General features: G+C 46.6%; 2 protein-coding genes across 2 annotated transcripts in view; one reads left to right on the top strand and one right to left on the bottom strand.

Moving 5' to 3' along the window:
- The window catches only part of hif1al (hypoxia inducible factor 1 subunit alpha, like), a gene marked incomplete at both ends in the record, with an annotated part of 21873 nt that extends 19106 nt beyond the window's left edge, over positions 1-2767 (top strand). The window contains 6 exons of the mRNA XM_084458536.1: positions 248-423; positions 1256-1348; positions 1525-1679; positions 2101-2194; positions 2341-2458; positions 2688-2767. Of these exons, the coding sequence (XP_084314662.1) occupies positions 248-423; positions 1256-1348; positions 1525-1679; positions 2101-2194; positions 2341-2458; positions 2688-2767 (716 nt within the window). The remainder of the gene's footprint in view (positions 1-247; positions 424-1255; positions 1349-1524; positions 1680-2100; positions 2195-2340; positions 2459-2687) is intronic.
- A 5423-nt stretch (positions 2768-8190) lies between these two features.
- Positions 8191-11159, bottom strand: LOC311325683 (sushi domain-containing protein 6; the record flags this gene model as incomplete). Its single annotated transcript, XM_084458415.1, has 4 exons — positions 8191-8509; positions 9024-9162; positions 10073-10276; positions 11093-11159. 4 exons carry the CDS (start codon positions 11157-11159, stop codon positions 8191-8193), a joined length of 729 nt encoding a protein of 242 aa, XP_084314541.1.
- Positions 11160-16102: the final 4943 nt, after the last annotated feature.

Raw genomic sequence — 16102 nt, 5'->3', positions numbered from 1 at the left:
CCATGAGCCTAGTGTTGAGAATAGATGTATATCATTTATATGCTGTACTTAGTAGACTAATGCCACAGTTCTGTGAACAAGGGGCATTTCAGTATTTCATTTGTCAATTCATCAAATCCTGAAGCTTTTCCTACTTTCAGGGCATCAATGGCTGTCTTCACCTCCTCCACATGAATAATTTCACTTAAAATTAATGTGTGTGTCTGTGTGTGTGTGTGTGCGTGTGTGTGTGTGTGTGTCCCTACAGACTTTGTGGAGCTGTCCTTCACTAGCCCCCCCAGCCCAGACTGTGTTCCAGACTCCCCCCAGGACCTGTGCTCCCCCGAGCTGCGCCAGCTCCTCTCCCCCATCTTCAACCAGCCCCCCTCCTCCTCCTCCTCCTCCTGTCCATCATCACCTGCACCTTCACCAGCACCAGCCCTGGTGAGAACCCAAGGCCCTTTCACATAGGAAATGTATATGTTTAAAACATTTATCTACCGCAACGTCTCTACTCATCTCTCTCTCTCTCACTCTCTCTCTTTCTCTCTCTCTCTCTTTCTCTACTCATCTCTCTCTCTCTCTCCCTCTCACTCTCTCTCTCTCTCTCTCTCTCTCTCTCTCGACATTTTTAAGAAGCAGCTAAAAACGTTTCTGATTTAAACCGGCATTTGTTGATTAAATTTGACTGCATGTTTATGACTGTTGTCCAGTTTCCTGTGTCTATTCTTGTTGATTCTTTGTATGATTTTAACCTGTGAACATGGTTAAAAGGCAGACAATGAACTCACAACGTGTGTGAAGCACTCTGTGATTAGTGCTATATAAATAAAATGGACTTAACTTACTTACTTACCTTCCTCCTCTCCCTCCCTCCCTCCTCTCCCTCCTTCCTCACTCTCCCTCCCTTCCACCTCTCCCTCCTTCCTCCTCTCCCTCCCTTCCTCCTCTCCCTCCTTCCTCCTCTCCCTACCTTCCTCCTCTCCCTCCCTTCCTCCTCTCCCTCCCTCTTCCTCCTCTCCCTCCCTTCCTCCTCTCCCTCCTTCCTCCTCTCCCTCCCTCTTCTTCCTCTCCCTCCTTCCTCCTCTCCCTCCCTCTTCTTCCTCTCCCTCCCTTCCTCCTCTCCCTCCTTCCTCCTCTCCCTCCCTCTTCCTCATCTCCCTCCCTTCCTCCTCTCCCTCCCTTCCTCCTCTTCCACCGTTCCTCCTCTCCCTCCCTTCCTCCTCTCCTCTCCCTCCCTTCCTCCTCTCCCTCCCTTCCTCCTCTTCCTCCCCAGAGCCCCCTGGAGGAGCCCTCTATGGACACGGACAAGGTGGCGTTTTTTTCCGTGTTCCCAGAGCAGAGCCAGACGAGAGAGGGGAAGCCAGAGGTAGCCTACACACACCTCACGATCAGAGCACATAGCAGGGCAAAGAGAGACCAAAAACACACCCAAGAGACACTCCTGACCTCTGTCTGTCTGTCTGTCTGTCCTGACCCCTGCCTGTATGTCCTGAACCCTGTCTGTCCATCTGTCTGTCTGTCTGTCTGTCTGTCTGTCTGCAGGGTGTGGATGGCATGGATCTAGAAATGCTGGCTCCCTACATCTCCATGGACGACGACTTCCAGCTCACCTTCTTCTCCAAGCCGTTCTCCGAGGTGGCGCGCCCCCCCCCTGACCCGGACCGGCCCGCGGGCCCCCCCTCCACCACACGCAAACGGTCAGCACTCTATACATCTAGATAACGGGCTGTGGGCTCAGGAGGTAGAGCGGGTCGTCCAATGACTGCAGAGTTGATGGTTCAAATCCCGGCTCCTCCTCTCTCTACATGTCGAAGTGTCCTTGGGCAAGACACTGAACCCCCAAATTGCTCCCAATGAGCAGGTTGGCACCTTGCATGGCAGCTGGCCGCCATTGGTGTGTGAATGTGTGTGTGAATGGGCGAATGAGAGGTCTTCATTGTGCTTTGGATGAAAGCGCTACATAAATGCAGCCCATTTACCATCTACCATCTGTACAGTCCAATATTTACCAGTCATGTTTGGTACAATATTAGAAGACATTCTCTTGATGTTGACTGGGGATTCAAGTACTCCAAACGTTGTGATGTGGGGTGTTAACGACCTGGTGTTCTCACACAGGGCCCGCGGGCAGGACGAGGACACGGCCGCCAAAAGACGGAGACACGCCCCTCTCTCCCTAGAACAGGAAATACTGCTCAGCCAAACCCTCCTGGTGAGAGGGGGGGGGTGAACATTAAAAGGGAGGGACTGTCATTTGAGTGACTGAATTGCTGATTGGTGTTACTGATCATTTCTGTGTTTGTGTTTGTGTGTGTGTGTGTGTGTGTGTGTGTGTGTGTGTGTGTGTGTGTCTTTCAGAGCTGCTTGGAGGAGGCTGACAACCAAGAGCTGGAGCCCTGTCCTCGTGGGCGGAGCCAGCTTTTGACGGACAGGGACCCCATCTTAGGGGGAGACCAGGGACTCTGTGACACAGCAGGTAGAAACACACACACACACACACTCTCTCTCTCTCTCTCTCATACACACACACACACACACACACACACACACACACACTCTCTCTCTCTCTCTCTCATATACACACACAAACTCTCTCTCATGCACACACACAGATTCACACACACTCTCTCAAACTCACCACTAATCAGTATACAGTAAGACATCTCTCACCCTCTCCCCTCTCTGTGCCCCCCCCCTCCCCCCAGCTTTGATGAGGGACATCTTCATGTCCCGCCCCCTCGACACCATGGGACAGGACCTGGCGCTTGTGTCGCCCATGACTTGAGGGAACAGCTGTCAATCATGGAATTGGCTAGCTGTGGTGCTAAGATAGGAAGTGTTGACAAAATTCACCAAAACCACAAGACATTCACATACACACACACACACACACACACACACACAAACACACCTAGTACTGAGCCAGAGACCTTTGAGTATTTTGTGAGATATCATTTATTCTTCCCAGTATGGCGCATGTAGCTCCAGTAAACCTTGTTTTACTAACTCAGTTCTACCACAGGATTCTAGCGTTACCTCAGAGCAAAGTGGATGAGCAGCAAAGAGGAGTGGTCCATGTCAAAGAGTCAAACCACAGGGTCCGTGGTGGTGTCCTGGTCTCAGTATTGGGTGCAGCTGCCCACCGGGGACCGGAGACCGCGCCCTGGTCTCGCCAGATCCCAGTATGACCCGAGCCCAAAGGGGGAGTGGCATATTGGGACGCCACCCACCAAAGGTGGTTAGTTTAATTTCAGCGAGAGGTTCTGTCGCTCTACAGCGACCCCGTCAGGTGTGGGAGTCACGGCCACGGGCTGGAGAGGGACAGGCAGCCGCCTCTCTCGTCCACATCATGAGACGGACTCTCCACAGCAGCCACAGAGGACAATTGGACAGTTAGGTCTGTTGTGATTGGCTACCAGATTGGGAGAAAAGGGATAAAATCTTAAATAAATGTATAGGCAAAAAAAGGATGAAACCACAGAGAAAAAACAGAAGCGGTCTATGTTCAAGGGATCGGTCACTCCAATTTCAAATTGATTGATGCAGTGCTCAAACCTCAGGCAGATCTATTACGTACCTACGTACCTCAGCAGCATAGGATCTGTGATGCGAGTGTGTGATGTCACCCAGGGCAGAACTCCAGGACAGAGGCCTACTCTGTCAAGGGCTTCACACACAGCTCCTTCCAACATCCTTTTAAAGAGAAAAACATGTTATAACAAACATGTTATAACAGTGGCATCTTTTTACATAACCCTTTGTGTACTTCACATATTCAGCCTTTGAGAAATTCTAGGATTTAAAAAAAGAAAAGAAAAAAAAAGAACGTTGTGTGTGGGTCTGTTATTATGTAATCCATGTTGTATTTGTTTTTTTATGTATTTGAAAATGGAGCAAGATAATCCTCTTCTCAATACTCTATCAGTTAAAAGATTTTTCCTGTTAGAATGTGGTTAAAAGTGTGTGTTGCATTACGTTTCTCTTATTTGGAGAAATAGCCGGAATACCATGATAGTCTTCTGATAGTAATAGAAATTACTGCTTATGTATTAATTACTCCCACTTGTTGTGTGTTGATGTTGTTGTTGAGGTATTATTTCAAAATAAGAAACCGAAAATACCATGCAAATGCCTACACTGTTAAAAACAGACTTGAACATATGTATGTTCTCGTTGCAGTACAATAAGATGACGCTCAAATCTATTGTTGTCAGGGCTAGTTAATCAAAATTTTAAAAAGTATATTTTTAATGATGGACTGTTTAACTGGCTGACATCTCCATGGATTTGTGATAAAGTACAGTATGAATCAAGTTGGGTCGACTCCAGAAGATGATAGAGAATCTAATTTTCCATTATAAATATCAGCTCTCACAGAGAATGCCCTTGCTGTTTCTTTGCAGTGTCATTTGAGCCTTGATTGAATTATCAAGAATGTATTTTGTTCTTTATATACATAATAGCTATATCCGCAATATTACGTTGTAGTTCTAAGTAATTTTACAACATGTATAGGGAATATATTTCACAAAACTCTATTACTTCCATGTATAAATGTGCCTTTCATCATAATTACTTTTAAAAGATACCATAGTAATTGTCTGTACTTTTTGCCTTGTATGAACTATTGGATAAAATTAAAGTTTCATGTTTTAGACAAGAACGTGTACTGCCTTGTTTTTTTAAATATGAAGAAATGCTGCCATCTTGTGGCGAAAAGCTGTAGGCTACATCACAGAAGTGTGTGGTTGGTCGAATTGTTGTATGACCCCAGATTAGTACCTGATATTGGTAAGCTTTTTTTTTTTTTTTTACCTTACATTCTGACAATCTTTCATAATCACACCTATGTTTTGTTTCAGCATGTTGACCAGCGCTACACAGTATCGTAGTGTTTGGTGGGCAAGGGGCACAAAATGAGGTCGTTCACACCGAAGGTAGACTAGTGTCTGTTGTCATAGAAATTGTAGTCTCATCACCTCCCTCAACCTTTCACATAGCTGTGCTAATCTAATTCATGACAGGATGACCTCCAGGAGGTCAACACACCTAGACGTTGTCTACTCCAGAATAACCATCCTTTGTCCTATTGTCCCTGCAAGAATTACCGCCTTTTCTCGCCTTGTCTGTATTCTCAACCACTGTTGATGACGCCTGCCATTTAATATGATGTGTACAATGGGTTAGCCAATCACATCCTGGAAGCGTCATACCTGTGTATTGCTTGAATATAAGGCCGTGCAAGACCAGACTGGGGCACTTCACTTGGATAAACCACTCACCTGCGTTGTCCTGAAGTCTTTGCGCTTGTATGTTTTCTCAATAAACCAGACTTAACCTGTTTGAGCGAATCTTGGCAAATCCTTTTTGACTAGATCAGTTAAAAATCTTCTACACTGTCCACTGGGCCCACGGGGATTTTACAACAGAGGCCTTACAGTTACAAAGACCTGGGCCGTGTTTCCCAGAAGCATCGTAGCGCTACGTTCATTGTAAGCTACGGCGTTCATCGTAGCGCTACGATGCCTCTGGGAAACGCAGCCACCAGGATTGTAACAGCATCATTCACCAGCACTCCAACGGTCAGTGGCATCCATTGATGGTGCCCACATCCTCAAACCTGAGCTTCTGCAGAGTGCAGACATGACTTCCTCCTGGTTGACAGTAAGGCACTTCTGCTATCCTGACCAGCGGATACAGCACTTCTCTGTTTGGGGCATTCACTGAACACATGGGTTTTGCTTTCTGACTCAACTTCCCATTCTTAAACAGGACAAGGTCAAAGATTAGATTAGATTAGATTAGATTAGATGATAGATAGATAGATAGATAGATAGATAGATAGATAGATAGATATAGATAGATAGTTGCCTGTAGGGGTCCCAGTAACAGTAGTTATGCCCAGTAGCATATCACATGACATGGTTAACCTACAGATGTTTATACAACTATTTTACACCAACTATCACTGTGTTGTGTTGGATTTAGAGTGATGGAGTGAACCACAGTGCAGCTATGGCTTCAACAAGGCTTGGGTCCCCCTCTGCCCCCAACAGAGCCCCCGGACTCCACCACCGTCTATTAGGGCTGGGTATCGATTCGAATTTCAAGAATCGATTCGATTCCGATTCACAAGGTTCATAATTGATTATCACGATTCAATTCGATTCGATTTGATTCAATAAAAGATCGATTTTGGGATTCATGAATCGATTCTGAATTATTTGATTCAGAATCTATTCAGAAACGATTAATCGATTTTTTTTAACCCAGCCCTACTGTCTATAGATACTTGCACATGACCTGAATGTTCTGTACAGGGCACACCGCACTCACATATCATGCCACACACACACACACGACCTGATTGTATGTATGTGTAGGACCCACTGCACTCATACATCACGTCACACACACATGCACACACTCACATATTACGCTCTGCATGCTAACTGTATACACCCTGTCCAATGTTGTCTCTTGTTATGCACCACGTCCGAAAGCAAATTCCTAGTATGTTGAAAAACTACAATGTCAATAAACGGACTCTGATTCCATAAACAACATTCAGGACGGATTGCCATGTTAGAGGAACGTTGCCAGATGGGCAGTACCACTGCATCTCCATGCAAAAGTCTACACTGCCGATTACAGTCTGTTGTAGGCCAACACTTTCCTCCCCATCTGAGTTTAAACATCCTAGAGTGAACTGTGTCTGAGTTTAAACATCCTAGAGTGAACTGTGTCTGAGTTTAAACATCCTAGAGTGAACTGTGTCTGAGTTTAAACATCCTAGAGTGAACTGTGTCTGAGTTTAAACATCCTAGAGTGAACTGTGTCTGAGTTTAAACGTCCCAGAGTGAACTGTGTCTGAGTTTAAACCACCTAGAGTGAACTGTATCTGAGTTTAAACATCCTAGAGTGAACTGTGTCTGAGTTTAAACGTCCCAGAGTGAACTGTGTCTGAGTTTAAACATCCTAGAGTGAACTGTGTCTGAGTTTAAACATCCTAGAGTGAACTGTGTCTGAGTTTAAACGTCCCAGAGTGAACTGTGTCTGAGTTTAAACATCCTAGAGTGAACTGTGTCTGAGTTTAAACATCCTAGAGTGAGCTGTGTCTGAGTTTAAATGTCCCAGAGTGAACTGTGTCTGAGCAGATGGGAAGTCTTTGGCCTCATTATAGCCACAGCCTCAATTATGTCTGTGAGCCTCTAATGTGACCTCTCTCTCTCTATCTGTGTCTCTAAGGGTTAGGGTTGGATTAGGGTTGGGTTAGGGTTAACTCTGTCTCTCTTTGTATCTTCGGTCTGTCTTGGTAAAGTGAATTGAGAAGGTTAGGGGTTAGCTGGGTGTTAGGCTAACCCTAACACCCTGTGAAATCAGGACAAATAGAATCTTTCAACAATTAAAAAACGACTTGACTTTATTATATATATATATATATTCACATTTCTGTGCAATACAAAGTACAAAGTTAATTATGTAAATGTTACATTCCATACATCAGATTAATTTTCTTCCATCGATCAGAAAAATAAATAAATAAAACATTCGATGTCTAAAGCACGTACATGCTAGAACACACACTCTCTCACGCACACGTCACCATGGAGACGGAGCTCTTCATGTCCAGTTACACAAGCCGTATACAGTCAGTTGTCATGGACACATGTCGCTCCCACATGTCGCTCCCCTGTGACGACACAATACAGTTTTTTCGGGGTTGTTGGAGCGCTGCCTCTGATCGCAGCCTTCGTCCTGTCACCGACGGGTTACCGTGGATACGTCCCGTTTCCCGTGCGCCGCAGGAAACCACACCTTTAAACAACAACCTTGTGGGAGCGCTTGATCCGCCTCACCTTGCATGACAGAGTTTGTATCTCTGGGTCTAATACATAATACATTGATTCCCATTGTTGGCAACCGAGTGCACCTGCAGTTAAAACATGTTTATGAGTGTCCATCCACAGGTCTGTTGAGAAACACAGTCAATTTCATCCACCGCCACTCATTAGGCGTGATGGAAAGGGGGCGGGACATGCCCCATTGACATTACAAAACAGCCAATCAGAACTGGCTAGCTCTGTATTAAGTTGTACCTGATAGGACAGTGGTTCCCCTGCTGGTAAACTTGAGTCCACATAGAAGTGCGTGAGAACAGCATTTTACAATCGCTACCTCGCCGCTGGGCCGTGACACAGTCGTCACTCAAACGTCCTTGTCATCTGAAAGTGCAACATGCGAGGCCAGGATATCGCCCTCTCTGGGACGCGACTGGACCTCCTCGTAGGGGGGCGGGGCCTGCTCTGGGCTCTGGTTGGACGGGTGGATGAGCCTGGACTCCGGTTGGTTGTGAGCTGGCGAGGGCGGGTCATGTCCCGGGTCCTCGTGGGCCAGTAGGAGCTGAGTGGGACCCCTGCAGGGGGGCAGACGCTGGCCCCAGCTGCCGAAGACTGCCTCCTCGTAGGATGGCAGAGACACAGGGACGCCGTCCACCATCAGGTCCACGGTGTCTGACGACCACCGCCTAGGAGGGACAGAGGTCGGCGGAGGTCAGCGGAGGTTAGGACATAGACTGGATCTTTCCGTATAGGGAAAGAGAGACGGAGGACACAGACTGGCTCATTTCACAAACTGTAGGCCTATGGACCACAGACTAATATGGACCACAGACTAATATGGACCACAGACTAATATGGACCACAGACTAATATGGATCACAGACTAATATGGACCACAGACTACTATGGATCACAGACTAATATGGACCACAGACCAATATGGACCACAGACTAATATGGACCACAGACTAATATGGACCACAGACTAATATGGATCACAGACTACGGACCACAGACAGGAGGGACACATGTTAGGACAGAGCCCTGGTCTTCACCTTATCAACTTCAACATAGCATACAATACAGTTCCTGACAGTGTTATTCTGTTTTCCAGGACCCCAGATGAAGGCTGGGTAGAGGATCATCATGTTAGCTTGTCACTGGGAGTGACAGGGGCAGCAGAGCCAGTGGTTGGCTTACCTGTGTGAGTGACAGGGACAGAGGCGGGACTTGATCACCATGCAAGCCGTGGTGGTGAGCAGGAAGATGGACACGCCCACTGCCGTCGTGGCAACGCTGGGAGTGGGCAAGTGGGCCTCCTCGTATTTGATATTCCCCTCTGTGGGTAAACATAAACAATCAACTTGTGCTCATGAACAATCAACACACATGCATAAACAATAAACAAAATACATGCTCTATATGCACACACATATCACACACAAACACACACACACACACACGTGCACACACTTTCTCACACATACACAGTATTATTTGCAGAAACACACCATTACCTGCATATCTACAGGTATAGTACACATCCAACCTACTTATCAGACACGTTGTGGTCGGTATGTCTGACTGTGGTGATCTCTAAACTCTGTGATGCAGTACCAATTTCCATGAGCTTCGACAGCTCAGAGGAAAGGAACTGGTTATTATGGTAACTCTGCTGAGTTCCTCTTTCTGAGAGCCGGTTTCCTGCTGTGGGTGCACAGAACCAGGAAGTGAGGCGATGAAACATCGGCCCAGTGAGTCTAAGTGCATCTGCCGGTATAAACTAGGTCAGCTAGCGTTACTGTATAAAAGACCTCCTGTAGTTGGGAAGTTCTGCCCGGCAACAGACCCAGGCTGTTAGGAGCGTGCCCCTCGGGAGGCCGAGGGCTCCTGGACGGACGCAGTGACACTCCGCTGAGATAGCTGGTCATACTCAACAAACGGCTGGTCAACTCCACCACCACGCTGGCGCACCACACCAAAACAACAACACTCCCAACTCCTCAAAATGAGGGGGAGACAGGGATAGGGTGGGGGGGTATAAAAGGGTGAGACGGGGGAGTAGAGAGGCGTGTGTGTGGTGGTGGGGTGGGGAGGGGTGAGAGGGCAGAGGGCACTGGCCTGAGACTGAGCATGCGACGGCAGACACTATTTCTCACACGGGTATGACCTGACCTCAATCCCAAATCAGAATCAGAATCAGACTCTAGTTGATGTTGATGACGGGCTGTCTGTTGTTCCCCCCTCACCTTTCAGGGGCTGGCAGGCGGGCGCGGGGGGGATCCACTGCCCACGGCTGCAGCGGGAGCTGTGTCTGCCGGCGGGGAGGGCGAAGTTCGGCTCACAGAAGTAGCGTACGGAGCCCTTCTGGGGGAAGCCTCGGCAGGGGGACGGCTCACAGCGGAAGCCCCCGTGCTCAGGCACCACAGGGTGGGAACAGTTCCCCTGGCTGCCTGGAGGGGGGTGGGGAGGTACAGAGATATTATCACTCACTGAGTCAAAAACACTGCGCATTGTACAGTCGCTCATTACAGTCACTGAGTCAAACACTGCGCCTCCTACAGTCACTCATTGACTGTACAGGAGATAGTGGTTAGGGGTACTGTAGATATGGTTGGGAGGTGTTAATAGACACGTTAGTTGTAAGAGGTTACGATGTAGGAGATAAGAGATGAAGATAGATGGTTAGGGTTAGAGGAGAGGAGATAATGGTTCGAGAGGTCGATGAGGGGAGGATGTAGCAGCTGCCTGCTGTGAGTTTGGGCTAGGGGATAGGAGTTATAGCTAGGAGAGATGAGCTAGGCGATAGGAGTTATAGCTAGGAGAGAGGAGGGGATAGGAGTTATAGCTAGGAGAGAGGAGGGGATAGGGGTTATAGTTAGGAGAGAGGAGCTAGGGGATAGGAGTTAGAGCCTAGGAGAGAGGAGCTAGGGGATAGGAGTTATAGCTAGGAGAGAGGAGCTAGGGGATAGGAGTTATATCTAGGTGAGAGGAGCTAGGAGATAGGAGTTATAGCTAGGGGATAGGAGTTATATCTAGGAGAGAGGAGCTAGGGGATAGGAGTTATAGCTAGGGGATAGGAGTTATATCTAGGAGAGATGAGCTAGGGGATAGGAGTTATAGCTAGGAGAGAGGAGTTATAGCTAGGGGATAGGAGTTATAGCTAGTGGATAGGAGTTATATCTAGGAGAGAGGAGCTAGGGGGTAGGAGTTATAGCTAGGGGATAGGAGTTATATCTAGGAGAGAGGAGCTGTACCTGAGAGCTTACCTGCTGTGAGATCTGGCAGCACAGCCAGGAGAATGAGACCGTAACCCAGGGTGACACGTGCACACATCCATGGAGACAGCCCCAGCACAGACATCAAAACTGTCTTCCTGCTGGCACAACACACACACACCCACACACACACACACACACACACACACACACACACACACACACACACACAGACACACACACTAAGTATCCTGCAGACAAAAACACTTAGATGATACTAATATATTAATTAATATACATATGCATGACTTGTGTATGCACAAACACACACAGTACATACCGTCTAAACACTATATCAAGACTATATCTGTGATTAAAATCAAGCTAACATTACTTGTATTGCGTGCACAGTTATTTCAATACAAGTATTTGAAGAAGATCAAAGTATTTCAGTCAAAGTTGAGTGGGGAGCAAAGTGAAGTGATCGTTGCTGGATAGGGCTACGGGCTTCACCCAGACATCAGAAACGGCTTGATCTTCACAATCATCTCTCACATCTCTCTATCTCTGAGGCAGAAGAGATCAGTAAGTCACAGCTACTCGTGCCATCACCATGAAAGATAAGAGAAGAATTTATCACCATGAAAGATAAGAGAAGACTTATCACCATGAAAGATAAGAGAAGACTTTATCACCCCCCCAGGGGGGACATTAGGCGTTTCAGTGTTGATAATTACTAGATACAGAGTAACAAAAAAGACACAAGATAAGGGGGGGGGGGGGGGGGGTAGAATAAAAATGATATCAGGGACTAAGTGCATCCATATGTACAGTAACTGTGCAGTATAGAATAAGATATATATGTACCTGCATACATTCAGTCTGTATGAATATACATAACTATACAAGTAAGCCTATACAAGTAACACCTCAATGTAGGGCGTTTGTAGGACCATATCATTTGGATGGGCAGTCTGAAGTTTCGAGCTGTTTTGCAGCTAATTTAGTAACATTTTACTAGACGCAGACTAGAAGCTAATTAAATACAATTTTAATCTGACAAAATTAATCAGACTGGCAACGACCAGCACCTTTCCCATGGAGCCAGTCCTTCACACTGACCTAGCCTAACCTAGCCTGACCTAGGCTACGACAACTCAAGAACAACCCTCCAACCCTCCACCAAACCGCTCTGCCCCCCCCCCCCCCCGAAACTCCGCCTGATCCGCTAACCAGAACAATCACCTCTCTACCCTGCTGTATGACTGGGTGAGGCTTTCAAGTTCACCCCCTAACCACACACGCCGTTCTAGCATCGAGACAGACCCACAGCCTCTTATGCAGAATGTCAACCTAAATGTCAGGGTGCGACGTGCGTTCTGATGTGTTTTCCTGTGCCGGCGGCTTCATCTGTCATCTCTAGAGCAGCGAGGACCTCTGGGTAGGGTACTCAGATTCTCTCTGGAGTGGCAGGGGAGGTCCCCGGCATCCCGGGCCGCCAGTCTCACGGTCTGATCAGGGAGACGGAACCGTGCACGATCGATTATGGATGGATGGCAGGTTAGTCGGAGGTCTGTCATAGCTATTATAAGACCACTTTCCTGTCAGACTGAGCACCAGAGCCACTAACTGCCCAGGTCTAATGACTGCGTGTGCGACGTAACAGTGAATCTCGAGTCCTCGTCAACCCTCGTGGAGTGAGTAGGCTAGTCCTCCGAGGTCGTGGTAGCAGCGATAGCTGGTGAAACTCACTCCCCTAGTATGCTATAAAGGATGTGCTAATGACCCTGTCGATAGGGATATCTCTATTGGCATAGTTGTTAGCACATCCTACTTGCGAGCCCAAGGTCCTGCCCTGGACAATCCCTTGACATATGGGTCAAACGAACGAAACACAACGCAGACGAGAGTAGCTTACTGCAGTTACATGCGCATGAATCACCTTCTACGGAGCCTTAATGCAATAGTGGGTTTTTTAAGACACAATGCTTAATCTAGTTTCCTGTTGCACAATGGCCAATGCACTTAGTGTTATGGAGATGCATTCTCCTATGTTATATGAGGTCATGTAATTAACTTATAACAAGTAATAACTAACAATAATTTAAATACTTGACATTTTGTATTCCAAAGTATGACAGCGACCTTTTATATGTAGGCTATAACATGCATAAAATACATCTCAATCCACAATATGTAGGCCAACACATTCATATTGACAAATCCATTCCAATGTAGGCTGTAATATGATCCAGGACCAGTTACTTTCCGTCCGTATTTTCATTATGATTCCAGATAAGACAAAACTGACTCTAGATCAGGACCGTCTTGATTAATCAACACCAGGTGTTCACTGCGTGAACTCGGTTGATTTCTGCAATGTCGCACGTTGCTCTTCATACTCTGATGGTCAAAGAGAAAGTATAGGCTACACTCACTCAACTGTGCTGTGACATGTCATGTCACATGAACCGGAAAATCATGTACCCTAGGTTGACATCATGCATGGGAAAAAGTTCCATGACACACAATTTACGGTCAGATAGCGGAACATGTGCAGAGGTCACTCATTTAAATGCAGAAGAAGTAGTAGCAGCAGCCCGCGAGAGCGGCGGAAACGGAGGATGCGCAGCTCAAATAAGAGTGGGATTCTATCAAACACACACGCACAGACACACACACACACACACACACACACACAATAAGGGAACATCGCGCACAGCCTCGACAACAGGGGAGGCAATTTAGATAGGCTACTAGGCTATTGTTCAATACAAACACAAAAAGATGGGAAGGTATCCGTGGAAGGTTCTTGAGATGCCGACAGTATTCTAGCGCCCCGCGCGCTCTTACTGCTGGATCAATATAGCCTAGAATGCTCGCAAAAAATAATTCACCTACCTGGCCCACGATTAGGCTATACGTTCAGGATTTATTCATGCCAACTAGGCTAATCCAGTCTGAAACAATTGAAAAACAAAAGAAACCCGTAGATCTAGGGTTATAGTTGTTTTGCTTGTTTTGTTTTGATAGCAAATTACCATGGACTATGCGCCGCCTGAAAAGGACCAATTTGATTAAATAGCCTACGTCATATATCATAAACTGGACAATGAGCCAATAAAAATAATTATAAAGATTTTGCTCACCTGTAGAATATGGAGGAATGTAAGTCCTAAGAATCGTAGTTGAAGACGTAATAACGCCGCTGTCTATATTCGATTGCTTGATTTACGATCCTCGCAATTGCAGGTTACAGTTTTGATTCGGCGGATCTTCGCTAAATGAATGAGGCATGAACTACAGCACATATCGCTACTCTCAAGCTGTGTTGACTTGCTCAGACAGCGAGACTTCTCATTGGCTGCTGGGCAGCTTCCCCCGCACAAGCCCCGCCCAGGGCACGCGTCCGCCTGGACCGTGACGTCACGTTCTGGAAATCCGGAGCAGTTCGGAGAACTGAAAAAATGCAACGTTACTGTGGAAATTTAACTTCACAGCAAGAGCTGTGATGTTTGAGACCACACCTTTCACAGATGATATTGCGGTCATCAGACTCTGCCCAGATAGCCACATGACAGGACTGCATCCTAGTTTATGTTCCCTGCCTGCAGCGAGCTATGATATTCACATCCGATGGAACGACTAAACTTGTCGAAAGTGCTAAAAATATAATGCCGAGTTTGTCTACGTCTGTAATGGTAATAGCAGAGAATGTGTTCCTTCCGGGGTTAGAGTGTCCACAATATAGGCTACGTAATGGCCTTATCACATGCCTAGTAACGTATCCGGTTTGTGAATATTAATAGTCAGGCTACATTGCAACCAATTAGGCTAGCTGTCCTAAAGAGATGCATTATGTAACCTAGGCTACAAATCACTCCAACCACACCTGTTTCAAGTCACTTAGTAGCAGTAACGGTATAATGCTCTATAAAAACGATGACTATGATAAGCATCTTTAAAATAGGCCTAATTATCAGCCACACAAACACCATCATCAATTCTTATTAAAGCTTCTGGCGGCTGTATCAGCTGATCTATCATGATGTTCTTTACCGTGCCGGGAATATCTGAACACTAGTTATAATTGAGTTACTACACTCATCAAACCCATTAATAGACAACTCTCCATGCCATCAAGCCGTCTTCCATTTCTTATAAGGGCAATCCGTAACATCAAAACAAGATAACCCCAGGTCTCTGGGAGTGGCAAGGCCGGACGCATGAAAAGACACATAATAGACAAATTATAACCACTGGCCAGGGTTGTATATAGTCACCATTACTGCTAATGAAGTATTTGGTCAACAGAGTACTCTGGCCATAGGCTACTCCAGGCCCGTAGCCAGCCTTGTGGAAGAGGGGTTCGTTTTTGTGTGTGTGTGGGGGGGGGGGGTTAGGACCCCAGCTTGGATAGGGATCAGAAAATCTGCCGTCACTGATCAAAGGGTCCAAGATTTCTGGCGACGCCCCTCTGGTTCTGTGTCCCGCCTCCCCACACACTCCTCCTCCACGTGCTCCTGGATGGCGCACCTGCGTCCGTCCGGTTACGTCAGACTTACACTCCACCAGTAGCAGCGTCTGACAACAGCTGACGGCAATTGAAGAGTCATAAAATGCGTAATGATAAACAAGATCTTACATTTTAGGGGAAAAAATGTATTTGCAAAACATGGAAAATTTGCAAAGTGAAATCTTTTTTCTTCTTTACAATACCAGTTGAAAATAAAAACAGAATGCAGGGGAATCGGGACTCAAAATGTCTACTACAAACCCGACAATACCGACGCTGATAAAACTGATTAAGCAAAACATGAAACAGAACGGGAATGAAAATCAATGAGACCAGATGGAGGAAATCATGAAGACATAAATATGTATCCAAGCAGGCCAGTCAGTAGTCATCATCACAGCTCCACATAGGGCCAAGGCCGCCAATTCAGACCTCAATCTAAAACATGAAATGTTTCCCGGGCTGTGTTCCATTTCTACATGGAGTGAAAATAATTTCAAACCAAGGGCTGAACAGGGGCCTTGGTGCATCCCCATCCTCTCAAC

The sequence above is a fragment of the Borostomias antarcticus genome (assembly GCF_949987555.1).
Source record: "Borostomias antarcticus genome assembly, chromosome: 1".
In the NCBI taxonomy this organism is placed as follows: Eukaryota; Metazoa; Chordata; class Actinopteri; order Stomiiformes; family Stomiidae; genus Borostomias; species Borostomias antarcticus.
The sequence above is the reverse complement of the archived record's forward strand: the minus strand, read 5'-3'. Positions and strand labels throughout refer to the sequence as shown.